We start from the raw sequence: 23,483 nt of genomic DNA, 5'->3' as shown, positions 1-23,483 counted from the left end.
ATCAAAATGAAGAACATTGATACAGTGCAAAAATTTACAATAATAATATGATACAAAGAAAGATAATTGAGAAAGCACCCAAATTGAAGACATGTAAAATTAGTATCCTCCCCAAGCCCCGCAATAAAAAAAACTCCAGACCAACCACAACACAATATAGAGAATATAAATCAGGACAATCAAACCCCCAAAACTGTAAATACACTTAGCATCAGAAGATATTAATACCTACTACCTAAAAAAAAAAGGAGCTGAAAGCAAGGGACCGAAAAAAAAACCTTAGTTAAGAGGGAGGTTATGAAAGTACTCAAAAAAAGGTCCCCAGACCTTATGGAACTTTAAGTCCGAATTAAGAACTGAATAATGAATTTTTTCAAGGTCTAAGCAGGCCATAATATTGTTAAGCCATTGAGCATGCATGGGCGGGGCAACATCTCTCCATCTAAGGAGGATTAAACGTCTAGCCAGGAGAGAGGCAAAAGATAATATTCGATACTTAGTCGAACTCAGACATAAATCTGCCTCACCCCAGAAACCGAACAAAGCAATTAAAGGGTTAGGTTCTAGGTGGTGATTCAGAATATACGATAACGTTATGAAGACATCTTTCCAAAATTTCTCCAAGCTAGGACAAAACCAGTACATATGGATGAGAGAGGCCTCGCCCCTTTTGCATTTATCACAAAGCGGACTAATGTTAGGGTAAAATCGAGATAATTTAGATTTAGACATATGGGCTCTATGAACAAAAACTGTAAAAGGCAATGGCGAGCACAAAGAGAGGTTGAATTAACTGATTTGAGAATCGAGTCCCAAGTCTCATCAGATAAGGAGGTATTTAAATCATGCTCCCATGCCATTTTAATTTTATCCACAGGGGCATGTCGTAAGGCTGCTAATTTATCACGAATAAATGATATTAAACCTTTACCTAGTGGATTAATAGAAAGAAATAAGTCCATAACATTTTTCTCAGGCATTTCAGGGAAGTTCGGAATTAAAGGAATAATAAAGTATCTAATTTGGAGATATCTAAAAAAATGAGCATTGGGCAGATTGAACTTAGCAGAGAGCTGTTGAAAAGAAGTGAAACGATTATCAATAAAAAGATCTTACAAATGTCTAATGCCCTTCCTATACCAATCCTAGAATGCTGAGTCATATGTAGTAAGTAAAAAAAAAGGTGATTATGTAAGATGGGGCTAGAAAAGGAAAAACCATGGAAACCATAAAATTTCCTAAACTGAGCCCATATACGCAAAGTGTGTCTAACAAGAGGATTAACTATTAATCTGGACAAACTACTAGGGAGTACAGAGCCAAGAAGTGCAGAGATAGATAATTCTTTAGTGGAGCTCAACTCCATTGCCACCCAATTAGGGCACTCAGGTTGGCCATGGAAAAAAGACCAAAAGGTAGCGCAACATATATTGGCTGCCCAATAATATAAACGAAAGTTAGGTAAAGCCATGCCACCCTCTTTTTTAGATTTTTGGAGATAAACTTTATTAATTCTAGAGTGCTTATTCTTCCACAGATATGACAAAATAATAGAGTCTAAGGAATCAAAAAAAGATTTAGGAATAAAAATTGGGATTGATTGAAATAAGTATAAATGTTTAGGGAGAACATACATTTTAACAACATTAATACGATCTACCAAAGACATAGATAGAGGTGACCATTGTAACAGACTCTGTTTTATAGTATATGAAAGATTGGCAAAATTTTCACGAAAGAGATCTTTAAACTTCCTTGTGACTGTAATCCCAAGGTAAGTAAATTGATTATGAACTACTTTAAAAGGGAGATCACGAAATGTTAATTCTTGTGCTTCCTTATTAATTGGGAAAAGTTCACTCTTATGTAAATTAAGTTTATATCCAGAGAACTGGCTAAACTGGTCAAGAAGAGAAAACATTGGAGGTAAGGATGTAGATGGATTTGAAAGAAAAAGTAATAAGTCATCAGCATAAAGAGAAACTTTATGCTCAATACCCCCTCTCCAAATCCTGGTCAATTCAGGACAATTTCGAAATGCTATCGCCAAAGGTTCTATAGCCAAATCAAAGAGAAAGGGACTTAAAGGGCATCCCTGACGGGTGACACATTTGAGGTTAAATAACTGGGATTTCAGAAAATTAGTTAAAACAGAGGCAGTAGGACACAAATACAGCAATTTGATCCAAGGGATAAAACTGACTGGTCAAATTTTTCTAAAACTGCAAAAAGGTAGTTCCACTCTATACGATCAAATGCTTTCTCCGCATCGAGGGAAATAACACATTCAGGAATCCCAGTTGGTGGTGAGTATAAAATGTTAAATAAACGCTGAATGTTAAAAAACGGAAGATGGTTTTTAATAAAACCAGTTTGATCATCAGAAATAATAGAGGGAATAACAGTTTCTAATCTATAAGCCAAAACTTTGGCCAAGATTTTAACATCAACATTAAGCAAAGAAATCGGCCTATACAAGGAACACTCTGTTGGGTCTTTACCCTTTTTTAATAAAAGAATAATAAATGCCTCATTCAAAGAGGGTGGCAATTTGCGTAATTAAACGAGTTAGATAATACTGAGAGTAACTGAGGAGAAAGAAGTGAAGAGAATGATTTATAAAATTCTACGGGGAACCCACCAGGTCCAGGAGATTTCCTTGAAGACAATGCAGAAATTGCAAAAGATAGATCTTCTGATGATATAGGTGCATTAAGTTTGGCTTTAGAATCAAGTGAAAGCGAAGGAATATTCAGATTATTTAAAAAATGATCAACAGAGATATTGTCATTCAAAGATTCAGGGGAATAAAGTCGAGAATAGAAATTTTTAAATGCATCATTGATTTCTAAATGATCCGATGTAAAGTCTCCATTCTCCTTCCGGATCTTTGTAATATGTTGTTTGGCTTTGGAACGCCTCAGCTGATTGGCTAGAAATTTACCAGATTTGTCGCCATGAATATAAAAGCGACTCTTACTTTCAAGAAGTTGGCGTTCGACAGGTTGAGTAGACAGAAGATTAAATTTAGTTTGAAGTTCTACACGCTTCTTGTATAGTTCAGGATTCGTAGTTTGAGCATACAGTTGATCCAATTCTTTAATCTGATTAATGAGGTCTAATGGATCTGCACAGTACTTTCTATTAAGATTTGCTTATCTTAGATTATTTGACCCCTCAAATATGCTTTCATGGAATCCCAGACAATCTGAGATGACACTTCAGGTGATGTATTGGTGTTAAAGTAAAAGGTTATCTGATCCTTAATAAATTTTAGAAAATCATCATCTGATAATAAAGTCAAATCAAACCACCAGTGTTTATTCCTCTGAGGGAGACCAGGAAAGTTTAAAGACAGAGTAATCGGGGCATGGTCAGAAATCAGTATACTCTGATAATCACAAGAATAGACAAATGGAATGAGTTGATTATCGAGTAAGAAGTAGTCAATTCTAGTAAAGGTATGGTGAACATGTGAAAAAAAAGAATAATCTCTCTCAGTAGGATGAAGGAAACACCATATATCAGAGATACCATAATTAGAGAGAAACAATTGAATAGCTAAGGCAGATTTAGTAGGTGGTCTAGTAACAGAGGACGATCAATCCAAATTAGGATCTAACCAACAATTGAAATCACCACCCAGTATAAGAGAGTATGAGTTTAAGTCTGGTAGTGAGGAGAAAAAAACGTTCAAAAAAATTAACATCATCAAAATTGGGGGCATACAGGTTTGCTAGTACAACTTTAGTATTATATAGTTTACCAGAAACAATAATAAAATGGCCATTTGTATCAGATATCTTATTATGGAGTTCAAAAGGAATATTTGAGTTAATGAGGATGGAGACCCTCCTAGCTTTGGCGGCAAAGGATGAATGAAAATGCTGACCCGCCCACTTTGACAGAAGCCGGGAGTTATCAAAACAACGAATATGAGTTTCTTGAAGGAAAGCAATGTCAGCTTTGAGTTGTTTAATATGTGAGAAGACCTTCCTTCTTTTAACAGGGTGATTCAATCCCTTTACATTCCAGCTCACAAATCTAAGTGTATTAACCATTATCAATTGTTAGTGCATAGAAGGCAGCAGGCATATAAAAAGTCAAGCAGTAGAATAACTGTCTGGGAGCAAAAATGTAACCATAGATTTGTAGAATCAAAACAGAAACATGTCCTGAGTAACAAAGGAAAGCAAAAGAAACAGTGAGTAGTGTTGGAACTGGAGAATTCACCCCACCCTCGCAACCCAAAACTAGACGGCTACCAAAAAAAGCAGCTAGCTCTATCAAAAAAGTTAACCCAAGTATGACTTCCAGTTCTGTGTCGTTAAATACTACAGCAAATGGTAACTAGTTTATGCACTAGAAAACATAATTACAAATATGAACAACTTCAACAGAAGTATAAAACATAATGCAAAGAAAATCAGAAGAAAACCAAAACTAACCTACCCGTGAAAAATTATAGATTAAAAGAAAAAAAAGGGAGGGAGAAACGGGGAAAATTATAGATTCGAAGAGAGTACTTATCAACCATTTACAGAAAAAAAAGCAAAACTTAAACTATGAATCAACCAACAGGAAGGCCTTCAATAAAAACTCCAAACCTCCAAAACAAGTTAGAGTCAATTGTAGATCTCTATAGATAAAGTTATACAAGAATAAAATAGATTATACAAGTACAATCTAAACGCCCACAGGGAAACATTAAACTCAGATTATCTATTTAGAAAAAACGCACCAAGTCCAGGGAGAGATTGTCTACAGCCCTTAGAGTTTCAATAAATAATGTCTGATTATTCAAGTAAAGTCTGAGTCCGGAAAAAATAGCTTTACTACGAGAGGTACTTATCCACCATTTTAGAAGGTCAGACCGGTTCCGAAGAAGACGGGATGGCCAGAAGACTTCCAACAAATGCCTCAGCCTCCTTCACTGATTTAAACCACTTATATTCTCCAGTAGTAAGCATAATTCGAAGATCGGCTGGGTTTCGAAGGGAGGGTCTGAGTCCGCAATCAAAAAGCACTTTCATTACACCTTTAAACTCAGCACGCATCTTCAGAACCTGGGGGGCAAAATCCTCCACAAAATAAATGACTGTATTTTGAAAAGCAAAAGTACCTCTGCGGCGTGCCTCCATAATCAAACGGTTTTTCACCTGGTATTGATGAAAGCACAAAATTACCGACCGTAGGCGGGAACCCAGAATTGCACGGGGAATGTAGATCCTGTGTGCCCTTTCAAGCTCAGGTGGAGTCAGAAAAAATTCTTTCCCAAAAACCTCACACAGAAAATCGGAAAAAAATTTCACGGGGGAGCCCTGTTCGGTGGCCTCTGGTAAACCAAGAATTCGTAGATTGCAACGTCTGCTCCGGTTTTCAAGATCCACCATTTTGGAAAAAAGTTTGCAATTCTTCTCCTCTGGGGAGGCGGAGTTTCAAGATGGCGACGTAGACATCTGCCCTTTAGGCGCTCTTCATTTTTTAAACTATAATCACCCTTTAATCAAATCTTTTCGTACTTAATTACATGGGTTGATACTTACGATTTACTTCTTTTAAATAATACTTTAAAATAATACTTGATTTAATCTTTTCAAACTTAAAATGTCTGCACCTAAGAAATCATCTAAAGAGCCTCTATCTCTTGAGGCAATTTCTAATCTTCTGGATACTAAACTTGCAAGTTTGGAAAGTAAAATGACAAGTCTGGAAAATAAGCTTACTGCGAAATTCTCTCAGCTTGAAGAAGTCGTTAGATCGCTTGATACCAAGCTTCAATTACAGGCAGCAGATATTGAACGGCATGAAGAAAAGTTCGCGGCTCTTGAAAAGTTAATTTGTGAAAAAATACGTACAATTGAAACATTGGAGAAGAAGGTACTGTCGACTGCTCATACAGTAGAGCATTGTAAGTTTAAAATCACCGATCTTGAAAACCGATCTTGCAGACAGAATTTGCGAAACATTGGGCTTCCCGAAAAAGTTGAGTCTGGTGACTTAACTGAATTTTTCTCTAACTTATTATGGGAAGTTTTTGGCGCTGAAGCTTTGCAGGCTAAACCTACTATTGATCGTGCCCACAGAGTTTCGAGATTCTCGATCTGGAGCGACAAGCCACGAGCTGTGATTGTTCGCCTCCATTATCCTCAGGAGAAAGAGCTTTTAATCCGATTAGCTCGTCAGAAAGGCATGATTTTTCACAGAAACAATAAGTTTCGTATTGTTGAAGATTATTCATTTGAAGTGATGAAAGCAAGAATCGCTTTTAAACCAGTGATGACAGAGATTCACACGATTGGATTTAAACAAGCTTTAAGATACCCAGCGAGTCTCAGAATTACATTGAGTGGCGACAGTCAGCGCTTCTTTAATACTCCGGCAGATGCGAAGAAATTCGTCGAAGAATATCGATCTTCTAGAATAAGTTGAACTATGTGTTATGTTGAAGAATTTTTGGAGAGAAGATGCCATTTCATTTTGGGCTTTAACTTATGAAGCTGCGTTATAGCTTTTTACTTTGGTCTGTAGACCTGGTTTTTTTTTATTATCATGGCTTATAGATGCTCTTTTAATTTTACTATAATGTCTTTTTTCTTTATTTTTTTTCTCTGAATTGGATCTACACGTTTATATTTTGTAATAATGATTTATTTTTTAAAATGTCGTTTCTTCTTCCCATAAGACTTTGCTTTCCATAAGCATTTATTTGTTTGCTTGTATTTGAAAATGGGACGAATGTTTTGGATTTTTGGACTTTTTTTATATATTGTAGTGATTATTGAATCCTTTTTCAATCCTATTTTGATGACCTTTTTTTAATTTTTTTAATAGATTGGTGAATTTACATTTATATTTTGTAATATGGTTTTTTCAAAATGTCGTTTCTTCTTCCCATAAGTCTTTGCTTTTGAAACGTCATTTTTTTGTATTTGAATATGGAATCTTTTTTTTAAAGGCATATTACACTTTTTCAAACTTTAATGTTTATCCTTTTTTATTAATGATCTTTTGCTTTATTATATTACTTTTTTTTCATTTTAATTGATATATATCCTTTTTTTTGCAACCCTGTATTTAAATCTGGGTGCTATATAGTCTTTTTTTATCTTTTCATGGAGTTGCCATCTTGAAATGGGGGTAATATTAGTATTAGTTTGTGCGCCTGCCGCTTGGTTTTTTTTTCGAGTGGTTGGGGGAGGGGTAGGGATCTTTTTTCACGCTTTTGCTTTTTTTTTGCTTTTAGTTTATGGGCCGACTATAAATTATTAATATTGTTGAGGTGTCATGTTCTCCAGTTGCTCCTGAATCATTTTTCCTTCTTCCTGAATTATGGGTTATGTGTCTTTCTAAACTTTTATGATATATACAATTAATATTGGCATGATGGATAAGTCTATTAATTTTATCTCTTGGAATACTAATGGTTTAAATCATACGATTAAACGTAAAAAAATATTTAAAGTATTCCATAGACTAAATGCTAATATTATCTTTGCACAGGAGACCCATATTAGGAGGGAGGATAATCAACGCTTTTTTAGGTTCTGGAAGGGTCAACAATTTCACTCGAATTGTACCGCCAAAATTAGGGGTGTGTCTATTTTTATAGACCACTCAATTTCGTTTACACATCATGAAATTATTTCTGACCCACAGGGCAGATTTTTGTTGATTATTGGTTCACTTTTTAATCGAAAAGTGGCTCTAGTTAATATTTATGCTCCAAACTTTGACTGCCCTGAATTTTTTAAACGTTTATTTACTTCCCTTCCTAATCTAAATGAATATATGTTGATAATGGGTGGAGATTTCAATTGTTGTTTGAATCCTTTGATGGATAGATCTAAACCTATTCGAATTCTTCGGAATAGATCAGCCTTACTTATTAATTCCTTTATGGTTGATTTGGGAATTACTGAAATATGGCGGTTTTTGAACCCTAAAGATAAAGAATTTTCTTTTTTTTCACATGTATATCATAGTTATTCTAGAATTGATTATTTCCTTATTGATCATCGTTTATTAACAGATGTTACTGATTGTAAATACGATTCTATTGCCATCTCGGATCATGCACCTTTGAAGTTATCTATTAAGATTTCGGACTCTTCCATTAATACTAGATCTTGGAGACTCAACGCTACTTTGCTTCAAGATCCAGAATTTATCACCTTCATAAAACAGCAAATTGACTTGTTTTTTTTTGAACAAACTATACCGAAGAGATTGACAGAGGAATACTTTGGGACTCTTTCAAGGCTTTTATCCGTGGACAAATTATCTCATATTCCGTTGGTAAAAGAAAACAGAGATATTTAGATATAGCTTTGTTGGTGGATAAAATTAAAGAAATTGATAAGATTTACTCCGTGACTCCTACCAAAGAACTTCATAAGAAGAGAGTTGAGCTTGAAATGGAACATAGCTTATTATTATCTTCTTCAATTGAGAATCAATTAATCAAGACCAGGGTTCAATTTTATATTCATAGTGATCGAACTGGTAAATTGTTAGCTAACCAATTAAAAGCTATTTCGACTAAGCGACAAATTATTAAAATTCGTAAACAAGACGGTAATTTGACTACTGATCATAAAGAAATTAATAATACTTTCTAAGATTTTTATAAATCTTTATATCAATCAGAATTTGACGGCGATCTGTCCATGATGGATAATTTTTTTAACAATTTGAATATTCCCAAACTGACAGATGAAGATCGAAGTTTGTTCAATGCTCCTATTTCTATGGCCAAAGTAGGAGAGGCTATCTCATCAATGAATTCAGGGAAAGCTCCTGGTCCTGATGGTTATATTATAGAATTTTTAAAAACTTTTTCTTCTTTGCTTTCCCTTTGGTTATGTGAAATCTTTAATGATGCATTTACTAAGAAGAGATTACCCCAGTCTTTATTTGAAGCTACTATCTCTCTAATTCTTAAAAAAGATAAGGATTCTACTTTATGTGCTTCTTATCGCTATTAAATGTAGACTCTTAAGATTCTTACAAAAATTTTAGCTATTCGGTTAGAAAAGATACTATCACAGATTATTTCAGAAAATCAAACTGGTTTTATTAGGAACCGGTATTCCTTTTTTAATGTTAGAAAATTGATTAATATAATCTATACTTCTCCACCCATAACCTCAGAATGTGTTATTTCATTAGATGCTGAAAAAGCTTTTGATAGAGTTGAATGGACATACTTATTTAATGCCTTGAAAATTTTTAATTTTAGTTCTAATTTTATATCATGGATTAAATTAATATATTATAAACCTGGTGCTTCTGTTCTTACAAAAAATTACAGATCCTCTTTTTTTCAATTATTTTGTGGTACGAGACAAGGTTGTCCCTTAAGTCCTTTATTATTTAATATCGCATTAGAACCTCTAGCCATTGCTATTCGTGAATCTCCTAATATTTTTGGTATTACCCGTAATGAGAAGTTATTCAAGTTATCACTTTATGCTGATGACTTGTTGTTATGTATTTCTGATCCTGACAGGTCTATTCCCGCTATTCTATCCTTGTTGGTTCAATTTGGTAGTTTTTCTGGTTATAAACTAAACTTGGATAAGAGTGAATTATTCCCTTTAAATGCGCAAACTTTATTGAATGACAGGATACCATTTAAAGTTGTTACTGATAACTTTATTTATTTAGGTATAAAAATTACCAAGAAATACAAAGATTTATTCAGATTGAATTTTTTACCTATGCTTCATCAAATTCAACAACTTACTACTAGATGGTCTCCCTTATCCTTATCATTGGTTGGTCGGATTAATGCTATTAAAATGATGATTTTATGAAATTTTTATATTTATTTCAAGCCTTACCAATTTTTATTCCTAAATCTTTTTTTGATAACATTGATTCAAAAATTTCCTCATTTGTGTGGCAAAATAAAAACCCCAGGTTAAGTAAAAGACAGTTACAGAAATCTAAAAAAGATGGTGGTTTAGCTTTACCTAACCTCAGATTTTTACTATTGGGCGAATAATATTCAAAACTTAATATATTGGAAACTAGATTTGGATTCACCATTGTGCCCACAGTGGGTAAATTTAGAATGTAATGATGCACAAGGATATTCTTTATTCTCCGTTCTTGGTTCTTCTCTTCCTGCTGATATAGTCAAACTCAATAAACAGATATCCAACCCTATTGTCAAACACACATTACGAATTTGGTTTCAATTTCGTAAGTTTTTTACTCTGAAAAACTTTGTTCTTGATAGCCCTATCTTACTTAACTTCTTTTTTAAACCTTCTTTAACAGATCAAGCTTTTAGCATATGGAAAAGGAAAGGTATAATATGTTTTTGTGATCTTTTTTCTGAAGGTAGTTTGATATCTTTTGACCAACTTTCCAACAAATTTAAGTTAACTAAATCTAATTTTTTTAGATATTTATAAATCAGAAATTTTTTATATAAAGTTCTACCATCCTTTCCCAATTCAACTTCGATAGATTTTTCAGACATGATTTTTACCTTGAATCCTTGTCAGAAGGGATTAGTGACTCTTATTTATAATATGATTATGAAGATACAACCAGAGATATCAGGTAGAATTAAACAAGAATGGGAAAAAGAACTTCAATATAATATATCAATAGAAAAATGGGAAAAAATTTTACAAATGGTTAATTCTTCTTCTATATGTGCTAAACATGCTTTTATACAATTTAAAATTGTACATAGAGTTCATATGTCTAAAGATAAGCTTGCTCGATTTTATTCTCATATTAACCCTCAATGTGACAGATGTCATTCAGATGTGGCTTCATTGACCCACATGTTTTGGTCATGTCCCGCTTTACATAACTATTGGAAGGACATATTTGCTACCATTTCCTCAGTTTGGAATATCGATTTGCAACCTCATTTTATCACTTCAATTTTTGGTATACCAAATGAGGATGGTAGTCGACTTTCCCCTTCAATTAGACGAATGATCGCCTTTGTAACATTAATGGCCAGAAGGTCTATATTACAAAATTGGAAAGAAGTAAATCCTCCTACCACGTTTCAGTGGTTCTCTCAAAGTATTTCTTGTCTGAACTTAGAAAAAATTAGAAGTACTATTTTCGATTCATCAATTAGATTTGAAGAAACTTGGGGACCGTTCATTCAACACTTTCATATGAATTAATTTGGCTTCTTCCAGACCTTTTCTCTTTTTATTCTTGTTCTGGTATGGAGTTCCGGAGTTCTTGACATTATCATGTACATATAAACTGTTATTATTGCCCATGTTAGTTTAGGTTTATTTTTTTTAATATACTTTTTTTTCTTGCATTTTTATATTTTTTTTCTTTTTTTTTCTTTTGGTGACTATTCTTATTCTTTTTCATGTATAATCAATATAGGTTTGATTGATTATTGTACGATTTTTTTGCTGATATTTTAATAAGATATTGTTATCTTATTACTAATTTAACTTCAAGCCTAGTGCATTTATAACCTATTTAATATTATGTTATGTTTTTCTTTATATATGAAATTTAATAAAAAGATTGAAAAAGAAAAAAAAAATCTCCTTTCGGCTGGAGCAGAGAGTTTCAAGGTTTTGAACACGGCGTTTTAAATCTTCAGAAGTTGAGTCAATGCGAGATAAATGTTCAGCATGTTCGTCCACTCTAGCGTTGATCCGATCCAATTTGACATCCAGCTGTTTGAAAGAAGTTCTAAATTCCTTTAAAATATCTTGTCGATGCTGTTCCAAAGCAGCGAGAATGCCAGCCGGCAAAGCCGTAGAAGTTTCCTTTTTCCTGGTTTTAGTACTTTTGGTAGCCATTATAAGATAGACGTGTTCGCAGGCAAGTAAAAGAGACCTAATAAAATACCTAACTAAGGTTTAAGAATGGAGACATATAGTGCAAAGATAGGGAGAATGACGGAGCAAAAGTTCAGAGCAGCTAAACAATCGCCATCTTACCGGAAGTCGATGTCATTTAATTTAGCTGTTTTGTCCTAAGATTTATACAACAGGTTTTTCTGCTCTTTTGATTAGAAAGAGTTATTATTATGTCCTATAATTAACTTTCTTTTATGAAATAGACATGGGAGGAGACATTCCATTATGCCATCAAATGTCAACTACCGAGCCAACATCTGGGCATTAAAGAATGAAGGATGTACCCATATTATTGCCACAACAGCTTGTGGTTCGTTGCAAGAAGAAATCCAGCCTGGTGATATTGTCATTCTCGATCAGTTTATTGATAGGTAATTTTAATTCCATTATGTTTTAAAGTAAATTTGAAAACTTGGAATATGAAACCAACAGTTGAGATTACAAATTAAGTTATAACGATTGGTGTATTCTATACTTGAGAGACTGTGACAAAGTTGTAAACATGATTTCTGCAATGTTTCCCCTTCCCAATCATTACGATTTATCTCTGCACAGTTGTTTTCTTCTTTCTTTGTAGTCATAAATTGAAAAGTATCGCCCACTCCCACCCCCAACTTTTGATTGTGTTTTACATGGTTTCTCATATCCATTCTATCCCCCACTCTTTACTGCATCCATTTGTTCACTTCGGAGCAAATCAAGGTGAGAGGATCCTGTATTTGTGACCAAAGAGCTTGAGTGAACTTGTAGCTTACAAACCATATTTATTCTTACCTTTAAGGATTTCAGCTATTATAAAATTCTCAGTTGTTCAGTGGTTTTGGTGGTTGGGTGCTTCAGATGAATGTCTATATGATTGATCTGTGATAAGACATAGACAGAACACCGAGAACTGTATCATTTTGAAATGTAAACCATTATTATAAAGCTTTGGAGATTTTAGATCCTATAAACAAAATCTCCCACCTGAGAAGGATGCCCTTCCTCTCATCAATCTTCTTTAAGTGTACCCCCTCACTGGGCTCGTATGGAAATTGACTTATTAACTAACTCTGCTAAGAGCCACTGGACTCAGTGGTGAGAAGGCCGCCTTTCATAATCGATATACATCTAGGGTTGGTATGATTTGGGTCCAACCAAACACGGAAGTCCAGATGTTTTGATTAATGGAACCCCAGTATGAGTGAAGACTGTGTAAATACTGCCCAAACATAATTATCCATCGGCAAGAAACAACAGATTGTACACCGCATACAATTGTAAAGAAAGTTTATCAAATGGTTATTAAGAGGAAAAGAAAAAAGGAAAAATAGATCAAAGGGTCCATTAACCCAGTCTAAATCTGTACAATGTTGGAGCTTGTATTGTCCAAAAGCTGGATATGACCGTTACTCACAGCGCTGAATTCTCATTACCAGTCATCAGCAGCTCTTCCCATCTTGCAGTTTCCTGTCAGGTGGAGTCCTATGGCTGTCTCTCCCGATCTCCTTCTCTCTCCAATTCCTGCCAAAAAGACCATGAACCCCACCAGTGTTTGTCACAAATCTCTCTCTGCCCAGCCTTCTCTTGAACCTTCTCCCAATTCCACCATCCTGATTGGCTGAATCAACTTTCCTAATTGAACATCACAGCCCCTTATCTTTACTGGAAACTCAAACATGCTATCAGGATATACTGCTTCTACAGAAAGCTACTAAATGAAATACCCTACAGCATTAGCCGTAAAAATCTTAACTAGGGCATTACAAGTGTTATAAGTGTATTCTCTCAATAATTTTATTTCATTTTTTTACCAAAATGCCAGAAGTTCAAGAGTCAGGGGCAAAGGTGAGTGTAGAGGCCATTTGTAAGGAGAAAGTGTTGGGGAAACTGGGAGACCTGAAGATGAATAAATCACCTGGACCAGATGGACTACAGCCCAAATTATGAAAGAGATGGCTGAAGAGGTTGTGGAGGCATTAGTGGTGATCATTTAAGAATTGCTATAGTGCAGGAGGATCTCAGGGAACTGAAAAATTGGGAATATAATATCCCTGTTTAAGAAGGGAGGGAGGCAAAATGCAGGAAATTATAGGCTGTTCAGCCTGAGCTTAGTGGTTAGTAAGAATCCATTATTAAGGATGAGATTTTGTTGTGCTTGGAAGTATATGATGAAATGAGGCAAAGTCATCACAGTTTCGCTATGGAGAGATCACACCCATCAGATCTGTTAGAATTATTTGAGCAGGTTTAACAAGCAGGATTAACAAGCAGGTTAATCAAAGGCAAGTCAGTGATATTACATACTTGTATTTTCAGAACACCTTTGACAAGCTGCTACACATGAAGCTTCTAAACAAGAGTACACATTATTAGAGCAAGGTACTAGTATGAATAGAATATTAGCAGAAGGCAGGGGCCTTATCACACTGACTGCGGTGACTAGTGGAGTTCCACAGGAATCTGTGTTGGGACCACTGCTTTTCACTTTATATATTCATGATGTGGACAGAAGAACTGATAAAATAGTGGCCAAGTTTGCAGAGGATACCAAGATAGATGGAGGGATAGCAGTGTTGCAAAGTTAGGGAGTCTGGAGAAAGAATTGGACTGGTTGGGAGAGTAGGCAAAGAATTGGCCAAATAATAGACTGTTTTCTAAATGGGGAGAGAATTCAAAAATGGGAAGTTTAAAGGGACTTGTGAATCTTGGTTCAGGATCCCCTTAAGGGTTAATTAATAAGTTGAGTTGGTAGTAAGGAAGCCAAATACAATGTTAGCATTCATATTGAGAGGATGTACGGCTGAGGTTTATAAGGCATTGGTCAGACTGCATTTGGAATATCGTGAGTAATTTTGGGCCCCATTTCTAAGGAAAGATATGCTGACCCTGTCCAGAGTGATCCAGACAATGAAGTGTTGAACATGAGGAACATTTAATGGCTCTGGGCCCATGGGCGCAGGTCGGTGGATAGATTCCATTGAAACTTATCAAACACTGAAAAGCTGAGATGGAGTAGATGTGGAGAGAATGTTTCCATTAATAGGAAAGTTCAGGATTTGATGGCACAGCCCCAGAATAAAGGGATGCCACTTTAGGACTAAGATGAGGAGGAAGATTTTCAGTGAGAGAGTAGTGGATCTGTGGAATTTATTGCCACACAGGGCCGTAGGGGCCAAGCCATTAAGGCAAAAATTGATAGGTTCTTGATTGATAAGGGAATTAACGGTTACAGGAAGAAGTTGGAAGAATGATGTTGAAGGGAGAAAAAAGCTATGATTTTATGGTGTGGCAGACTTGTTGGCTAAATGGTCTAATTCTGCTCTTTTATAGTCTTATGGTGTCTAAGTTGGTTATTCTTTGGTGCTGGGAATGGGATTGAGACAGTGGGCATGCAAACCTAATTTTAATTGAGAAAAATACCTAAAGCTTTGGCTAGGATGTCAAAGGAGCAAAATGACATGGAAACCACTGATGGGTGTAGATTTTGATTGTAATTTCATTTGTCTATATTGCAAGGTAACAAGGTGTGTGGAACTCAATTGCTGCCCTTCATTTATTTTACAGGTAATGTTGGCATTCAGCACATAACATGCAAAAATAATTTTCATAATCTTTTTGTGCATAGAATGTGTTCAATAGAGTTAATCCAAATGTATTTCAGGCTGACTGCAGATTTAGTGCCTTTGCAGTGGCACAGCATTGACTCGTGATTGTGTTCCGAATGCTGGCTGATTCAGGGTGTGGTTCACTGTTGCCTCTGATCTGCACGGGTGCACAGCCACACAATAACTTAAAAGCTCCTGTGCACATAGCCTTTGTTGCCACGCAGCTAGAATAAGACAAACATGAAAATGTTTACGAAATGTGAAAGATTGCCTTCATTGCACTGTATTTCATTATACCCTTCAATTAATAAATAACATCAAAAGTATGTGAATTTTCCATTTTCATTCTCAATATTCATAGAATTCATATTACAAAAAAAATTAAGTGCTGCATCATTTGAAGTCGTATAAAAATTTCCTGCTCCAAGCAATGGTTGGTCAGCACAACTGTATAACAGTTAGAGAGAACATTGATGTGGTTTATCACTTTTGTTCTTAGATTTACTATTTAAATTTACATGTGATAGAATGATGTCAATTTATTTAAGAAACTGGCCATATGCGTCAAGAGAGTCAGTAGGGAACTGTGGTTTTTATAGTTTGTGAAGAAAATGACTATTATACAGATAAAACCTCACAAATATAATTTTTTTGTTTAATTCACTATTGGTAAGAGGGACACAGCAAAAGCAACACTTGCAGTCATCTCCAGTTGTCTATGAGAAAACGAAGGCTTTGTGTCACAAACAGTTGACGCTGATAATCCAGTGAAACACTGTCAGAGGTGCTGTTTTGGATATTATACCAGAGCCCTGTCTGCCTAGTAGGTGAATATAAACGTCTATGACACTCTTTTAAGAATAACCCTGGACAGTAATTACCTTTTTCAAGATGATTTGTCAAGCTAGCTTTTGGGAGCTAATTGTGTGCAAATTACAAACGAGGAAATCTACAGATGTTGGAAATCTAATCACAAACAAGAGAAAATCTGCAGATGCTGGAAATCCAACCACAAACAAGAGAAAATCAGCAGATGCTGGAAATCCAATCACAAGCAAGAGAAAATCTGTGTGTGTGCAAATTACCTATTGTATTTTCTGGATTAACAAGGTCATTGTTTCATTATTTCATTCATTGTGAAGCACTTTGTTAGATTTACAGAAACACATTCCAGTTCTTTTGTTAGTGGAGTGCTTTGATGAATGTGGTAAAATTATTCCCATTATGCTATTGCACAGAAATTCTTGTATTATTCCCAATAATGAAAGAAAAATGTTAATGAGAGCATTGGAGATGCTGGAATTCTGAAACAAAAATAGAAAATGCTGAAAACTCAGTAGATCAGACAGCATACTGTATGTGGAAAGAGAAACAAGAATAAATGTTTCAGGTTGAAGATCTTTCTGACTATTGATTTTGCATACCTTCATAACTTACCTATCAATGTTCTTCATCAATAATATTCTCTACTACATCATTTCAAACATATTGCTACAAATTGTCAGGCACATATCTTGCAGCTATCTCACATTTCCAACAGTTCACCAAGAGAGCCTGATGACTCTTTGATTACTGTTCATGGCACAACAAGGTAGCATACACGGAAAGGGGAAAGGTATGCTCCAATCATCTTCAAAAAGATATGCTGGCCATTATTCTTGCAGCTAATGCTTAGGTAATGGCCAGAAGTGAGTTTGAAGTTATCAAAAATGATGCTGACTTTATGTCTTATATCCTCATACCTCCTGCTGCTTGCATCTCACCTGGGCTTCAACACGGCTCTCTAATGATTTGCACACGGAGAATGGAGTAAGCATTCCCTCCCCATTCCAAGCATAACTCAATAATACCACACTTGCAGGCCTTGGCACAGAACCTACAGCCCAGCAAGAATGAAGGTTGCTAGAGTTTGTAGTTCATTTTTAGAGCACTCTTTCTTCACAGACAATTTGCTGGAGGAATTTAACATGTTGAGCAGCATCTGTGGGAGGAAAGGAACTGTTGCTGTTTTGGATTGAACTCTTTTATCAGGAACCTGTAGACTGTTTGTTTCTCTAGATTCCAGCAATAGCAGTCTTGTGTGTTGTCTGTCTCCACAGACGTTGCCTTGACTGGCTAAATCCATTCAGATTTAATTTTAACCTGTGCCATATTTTAATTTCCAGCATGTGCAGTTTTATTTTGTTTCCTAGTCAATTTGGGAATACCTTTATGAAAATGACTGCAGTGGTTCAAGATTGCAGCTCGCCACAACTTTCTCCAAGGCTTTTGAGATGAATAATAAATATGACATGTCGGTGAAGTATATACTTCACAGATGAATCATGCATTTTAATCCTTGATTTAATATACATTTTGAGAGTTAGTTTGTAGGACATAATGCATTGATTCTAGCATGAATCTGAAGCAAAATTGTTTTTGATCAGCTCTGTATTTTGTTTTCAAAAGAGACTTGAGACATTGAGCACCCTGAATCGTGTGCACTATGTTGAAAGTGGTGCACTGAAGTTCACCAGTGGTAGAGCTGTTTACGGTTAGTTGCTATAAACATTGGACTCAGATTTGACTTCATTAACTGCAATCAGCTGAGTGACTCATTTCCTAATCAATGCTTTCATATACTACTTTCAGTGGTTTTGTTTCATATGAGTATAGTAAAACTGCAAAAATGACAGCAGGGGCAAACTGACTTCGTCCTGAAAACAGAACACAATCAAGTCGGAGCATGAGTAAATTGGCTTATTGTCACATGTACCGAGGTACAGAGAAAAACTTTATTTGTACAGATCATTCCATTACAACAGTGTAGTAAGGTAGCACAAGGAAAAGTAATTTAAAAATGTGAATAAAGTGTTACAGTTAAAGAAAGAGCAGTTCAGTTCAGAAAGCCATAATGAGGTAGATTGTGAGGTCAGAGTGGTTTCAGTTTCAATCTGTTAATGGAGCTGAGGAAGTATTAAAGCTCAGAGAGAAGGTGCTCATCTCATTAAATATGGCAGCTATATGAAAATGCACTTTATGTAAGTGAGGTACAGAATGCTGTTTGTCAAGAAATGAAATTCTTACACTGAATTCCCTGCGTTAAGATAGGATGGTTTGTATATCACTGGGGTGCAGTCCTGGTGGGCACAGGACCTTTTGTAAAGCTCTGGGTTACAGAGTTGTTCTGACCAGGAGCATTGGTGGGTACAGGTGTGTCACAGTTTCATATGTGGGTAAAGTATTGATGGGAATATTGTACATCCCTATATTTCCTGAGTTGACTACTGTCTCTGTGTAAGTTTTAGAGAGTGTTTTCAATGAACTGGTACATACAGAATGCTTTGTAAGCTTCTTTAATTGTCATTCATGCTGTATCTTCCATCTCTAGTTGGATACAGGCACTTTGGCATTATCCTGAGGAATTTCCCACAAAAATTGATGCTGTTAAGTTGTATTTATCAGGGTGGATAGGAAAATAACATGACAAGGCAGAGTAAAGTGTTTGTTTCCCCATGAGGAGGGTGTGAAAAGCTAGCTTTTTTAAAAAAAAAGTGCATTTTAAATCATGCTGAATTGCTTGGTTGTTAGCCTCAGAACCAGGTTTAATATCACTAGTGTATGTCACAATATGTGTTTATTTGTAGCAGCAGTACAGTGCAATACATAGTAAAAAAAAACACTAAATTACAATAAGGAGTGATGTATATATATACACACACACACACAATATTAATGAAGCAGTGCAAAATGACAGGGAAAAGTAGTAGTGAACTGGTGTAATTGAGTTTATTTGCTCATGCAGGAATCTAATGGTGGAGGGGAAGAAGCTGTTCATAAAATGCTGGGTGTGTCCTCATGCTCCTGTACCACCTCCTTGATGGTAGCCTGGAGAAGTGGGCTTGTCTCGAGTGATAGGGTTCCTGAATGATGGATGCTGCCTTTATGAGGCATCGCCTTTTGAAGAGATCCTATCTTAAGGCTGGGAAGGCTAGTACCCATGATGGAACTGGCTGCGTTTACAACTTTCTGCAATCCTGTGCAGTGGCCCCTCCATGCCAGATGGTGATGCAACCCATTAGAATGCTCTCCACAGTATATTTGTAGAAATTTGTTACAGTCATTGTTGACCTACCAAATCTCCAAATGACTCAGGATAGCTCTTCAGACTGTTGACAACCAGGAACTTGAAACCGCTCACCCTTTCCACTGCTGATCCCTCAATGACAACTGGTGTGTGTTCCCTTGACTTCCCCTTCCTGAAGTCCGCAATCAGTTCCTTGGTCTTACTGACAATAAGTGCAAGATTGTTGCAACACCACTCAGCTAGATGATCATCTTGCTCCTTTGGGCCTCCTGTACCCACCTGCAATTCTGCTAACAGTAGTGTCACCAGCAAATTTATAGATGGTGCTTGAGCTGTGCGTAGCCACACAGTCATGAGGATAGAGAAAGTAGAGCAGTGGGTTAAGCACGCATCCTTGAAGTGCTCTGGTGTTGATTGTCAGCAACGAGGAGATGTTATTTCTGATCGGCACCGACTATGGTCTCCTGATGAGACCACAGTCAGTGCCCTACTAAGTACACCATTGAGGCCTGATACCTTACAAGGTGTCCTGACATCAGCCTTCGAAACAGAGATCACAGGATCGGCAGATGCTGCAGGGATTCACACTGGTACAGTTTTATTCTCTATTTCCAGGCATGCATAAATGGCATTGAGCTCATCTGCAAGTGAAGCATCATTCTATTCATATTGTTAGATTTCACCTTGTAGGAAATAATGCCCGGCAAACCCTGCCAGAGCAGTCGTTCATCTAGTTCTGTCTCTGCCTTCAATCAGAATTGGTTTTTGTTCTCAAAGTAGGTCATACTTAGACTTCCTGTATCTTTCTGGATCAGTGGTCTTGAATGCCACAGATCTCGTCTTCAGCAGACTGCAAATCTCCTGGTTTATCCATGGCTTTTGGTTTTGGTACTGTGTGTCTGGTATGTTCTTGAAGGCATACACACATCCACACAGGTCCCTGAATATTGGCCAGTCCACCAATTCAAAGCAGTTTTGTAAGCATTTCTCCATCTCCCTTGATTTTACCTTTGTAGTCTTCACGACTTGTGCTGCAGTCTTTAATAGAACATAGAAAACCTACAGCACAATACAGGCCCTTTGGCCCACAAAGTTGTGCTGAACAGGTCCCTACCTTAGAAATTACTAGATTACCCATAGCCCTCTTATTTTACTAAGCTCCATGTACCTATCTAAAAATCTTTTAAAAGACCCTATCGTATCTGCCTCCACCACCATTGCCGGCAGCCCATTCCACACATTCATCACTCTCTGCGTTATTTTTTTTTAAAAAACTTACCCTGACATCTCCTCTGTACCTGCACCCCAGCACCTTAAACCTGTGATCTTTTGTGCAACCATTTCAGCCCTGGGAAAAAAGCCTCTGACTATCCACACGATCAGTGCCTCTCATCATCTTATACACCTCTATCAGGTCACCTCTCATCCTCCGTCGCTCCAAGGAGAAAAGGCCAAGTTCACTCAACCTATTCTCATAAGGCATGCTTCCCAATCCAGGCAACATCCTTGTAAATCTCTGCACCCTTTCTATGGCTTCCACATCCTTCCTGTAGTGAGGAGACCAGAATTGAGCACAGTACTCCAAGTGGGCTCTGACCAGGATCCTATATAGCTGCAACATTACCTCTTGGCTCTTAAATTCAATTCCACGATTGATGAAGGCCAATACACCGTACACCTGTATGCCAGAAGTAGAAGTATGGCTAGGTGACTGGACTTTTCAAAGTGTTGCATGGGATGGCATTGTAAGCATTCTTGATGGTGGTGTGACAATGGTCAAGTGAGTTGGCTCCTCTGGTTCTCCAAGTGACATGTTGGTGGTAGTTGATCAGAGACTTCAAGCTGGCCTGGTTGAAATCCCCCACAATTACAGGGAAGGCATCAGGGTGTGCTGTTTTGTGACTGCTGATCACAGTGCTCAGTTCCTCCAGTGCCTGATGTTGGTCAGGGGTGGAATGTACACTGCTATCAGGATGATGGCAGAAACCCCCCTTCAGGTAAATTGGACAACACTTGACCACTATATGTTCCACATCAGATGAGCAGGACTGAGACAGAACCACTACTCAGCCATCAGAGAGAGACTCAGATGCTTTTAAAATGTATTGGAAGTTGTTAAAAATCAAAACTGCTGATGCTGGAGATTTAAAGTAGGATAGATAACATTGACAATCCTCTACAGTGAAACAGACTTTGAGGAGAGATATAGAGCCAATGTTTCAAGTTCTTAATCAGAAACATCAGCTATCCACAAATGCTGTCTGACCTCTTGAGTACTTCCAGCATTTTCCATTTAGTGATGACTATTGTTGGAGTAGAGTGAGCACCAGCAATGTGGTGTCTGGGACATGGTGGGGTCAATGAGTGGAGCAGTAAGGAGGCAGTAACATAGGCAACAAGCATTATGGCAGTTATAGCTTTGAATATGGTTGAAAACAGAATATTTGCAAAATTTAAGATTGTTTAATGCCATTTCCAGTACACAAGTGTAAAGGAGAATATAATTGCTGTTACTCCTGATCGAATGTAGTGCAATAAAAACCACAACAAGATACCATGACAGGGAAGGAAGCCATTCAGCTAAAACAACTGACCTAGCAGAGCTCATCTTTCAGCACTGGATCCATAACCCTGAAGGCCATGACTCTTCAACTGCACATCGAGGCAGTTCTGAAACTTGTCCTTGATTGTGTTTAATTCCAAAAGCCAATCCTGGGATATACTTTTGCATCTGACTTCAAAAATAAGGAAGCTCTATGGTGTGGGTTTCTCAAGATACCATGCCCCGTGATAGTTTCCCTCCACGCAAATTCCTTCAGCCTGCCTAAACTGAAATGATTCCTGGTTTTGTGGTCTTTTGCTGTGATGTGTCCAAGACTATTAACTGTATGACAGAAGAATGTCACACAGACAATCTTTGCATAAATGTGTTTGAAAGAGAAATGGACCAGGAAAGATTTGGAAGAAAACTGATTTAATTCTGTAACAGCATCTAATGTTGGGAGAATGAGCAAAAACAGATCAGAATTTTCACTAAATTCCAGAGTAGCTGGGAGTGAAGCAGCATTGTGATTGTACTGAGAGCTTACAGAGGGTTTTACCGACTTAATTTTAAGAATGGAAAGTGCTGTTACAAACAGCTGGCCAGTCAACATAAGAGAGGAAGGAAGACATTGAAAGTGCTCTTTTCATAAATGTTTTCTTTTACTTCAGAAGTTAATTTTTTTCTTTACTGTGGTAATTTTTTGAAGCAGGAAATTAGAGCAGAAGCGATAAAGCTGCTTTTCATTTTATTGTTGGTATCAAAATGGCTTCTGCAAAAGTTACGAGCCTGAATATTTTATTCTGAAGACTAATATTTCTGTGCACAACATGACAAGTTTTATCAAGATTCAGTTGCCAACCCCAATTAAGTACTTAATGTGCCAGTGGTGTTTTATGTGTTTAATGGATTTTTGTTTTGAATCCTCCATGTACAAGTCAAGTTTAGTTGTCATTTAACTATATAATGTATATAGAAACAAGACAACATTTCTCCGAACCAGGGTATAGAGCACAGTAGTACTTATAACACATGATAGTTTATGAAGGCAAGGATAAAATCTACAGATGAATCACAAATAAATAATGAACTGAAGTGCATTAATATTAAAAAATGTAAGTTACAGAACAGATTAACCAATGACACTTCAAATACGATGCAGCAGGAAGTTCCGGAGCCTAACAGCCTGGGGGACAAAACTGGTTTCTCATCCTGACCATTCTTTCTTTTATCCATCGTAGTCTCCTGTCTGATAGTAGAAAGTCAAAGAGGATGCCGGATGGGTGGGTGGGAACATTAATAATGCTAATGGCCCTGCATACACAGCATTCCTGATAAATGTCACTGATGGATGGTAGAGACACACCTCTGATCCTCTCAGCTGTTCTCACAGTCCTTTGAAGGGGCTTCAGGTACAATGC

At 36.6% G+C, this 23,483-nt stretch overlaps 1 protein-coding gene across 1 annotated transcript in view; it reads left to right on the top strand.

The window, feature by feature from the left end:
* mtap (methylthioadenosine phosphorylase) overlaps positions 1 to 23,483 on the top strand; it is a 198,515-nt gene that overhangs the window by 80,706 nt on the left and 94,326 nt on the right. Inside the window, exon 4 of the mRNA XM_059969996.1 lies at positions 12,071 to 12,238. Coding sequence (XP_059825979.1) covers positions 12,071 to 12,238 — 168 coding nt within the window. The remainder of the gene's footprint in view (positions 1 to 12,070; positions 12,239 to 23,483) is intronic.

Source organism: Hypanus sabinus, chromosome 5 (genome assembly GCF_030144855.1).
Source record: "Hypanus sabinus isolate sHypSab1 chromosome 5, sHypSab1.hap1, whole genome shotgun sequence".
Taxonomy (NCBI): Eukaryota; Metazoa; Chordata; class Chondrichthyes; order Myliobatiformes; family Dasyatidae; genus Hypanus; species Hypanus sabinus.
The sequence above is the reverse complement of the archived record's forward strand: the minus strand, read 5'-3'. Positions and strand labels throughout refer to the sequence as shown.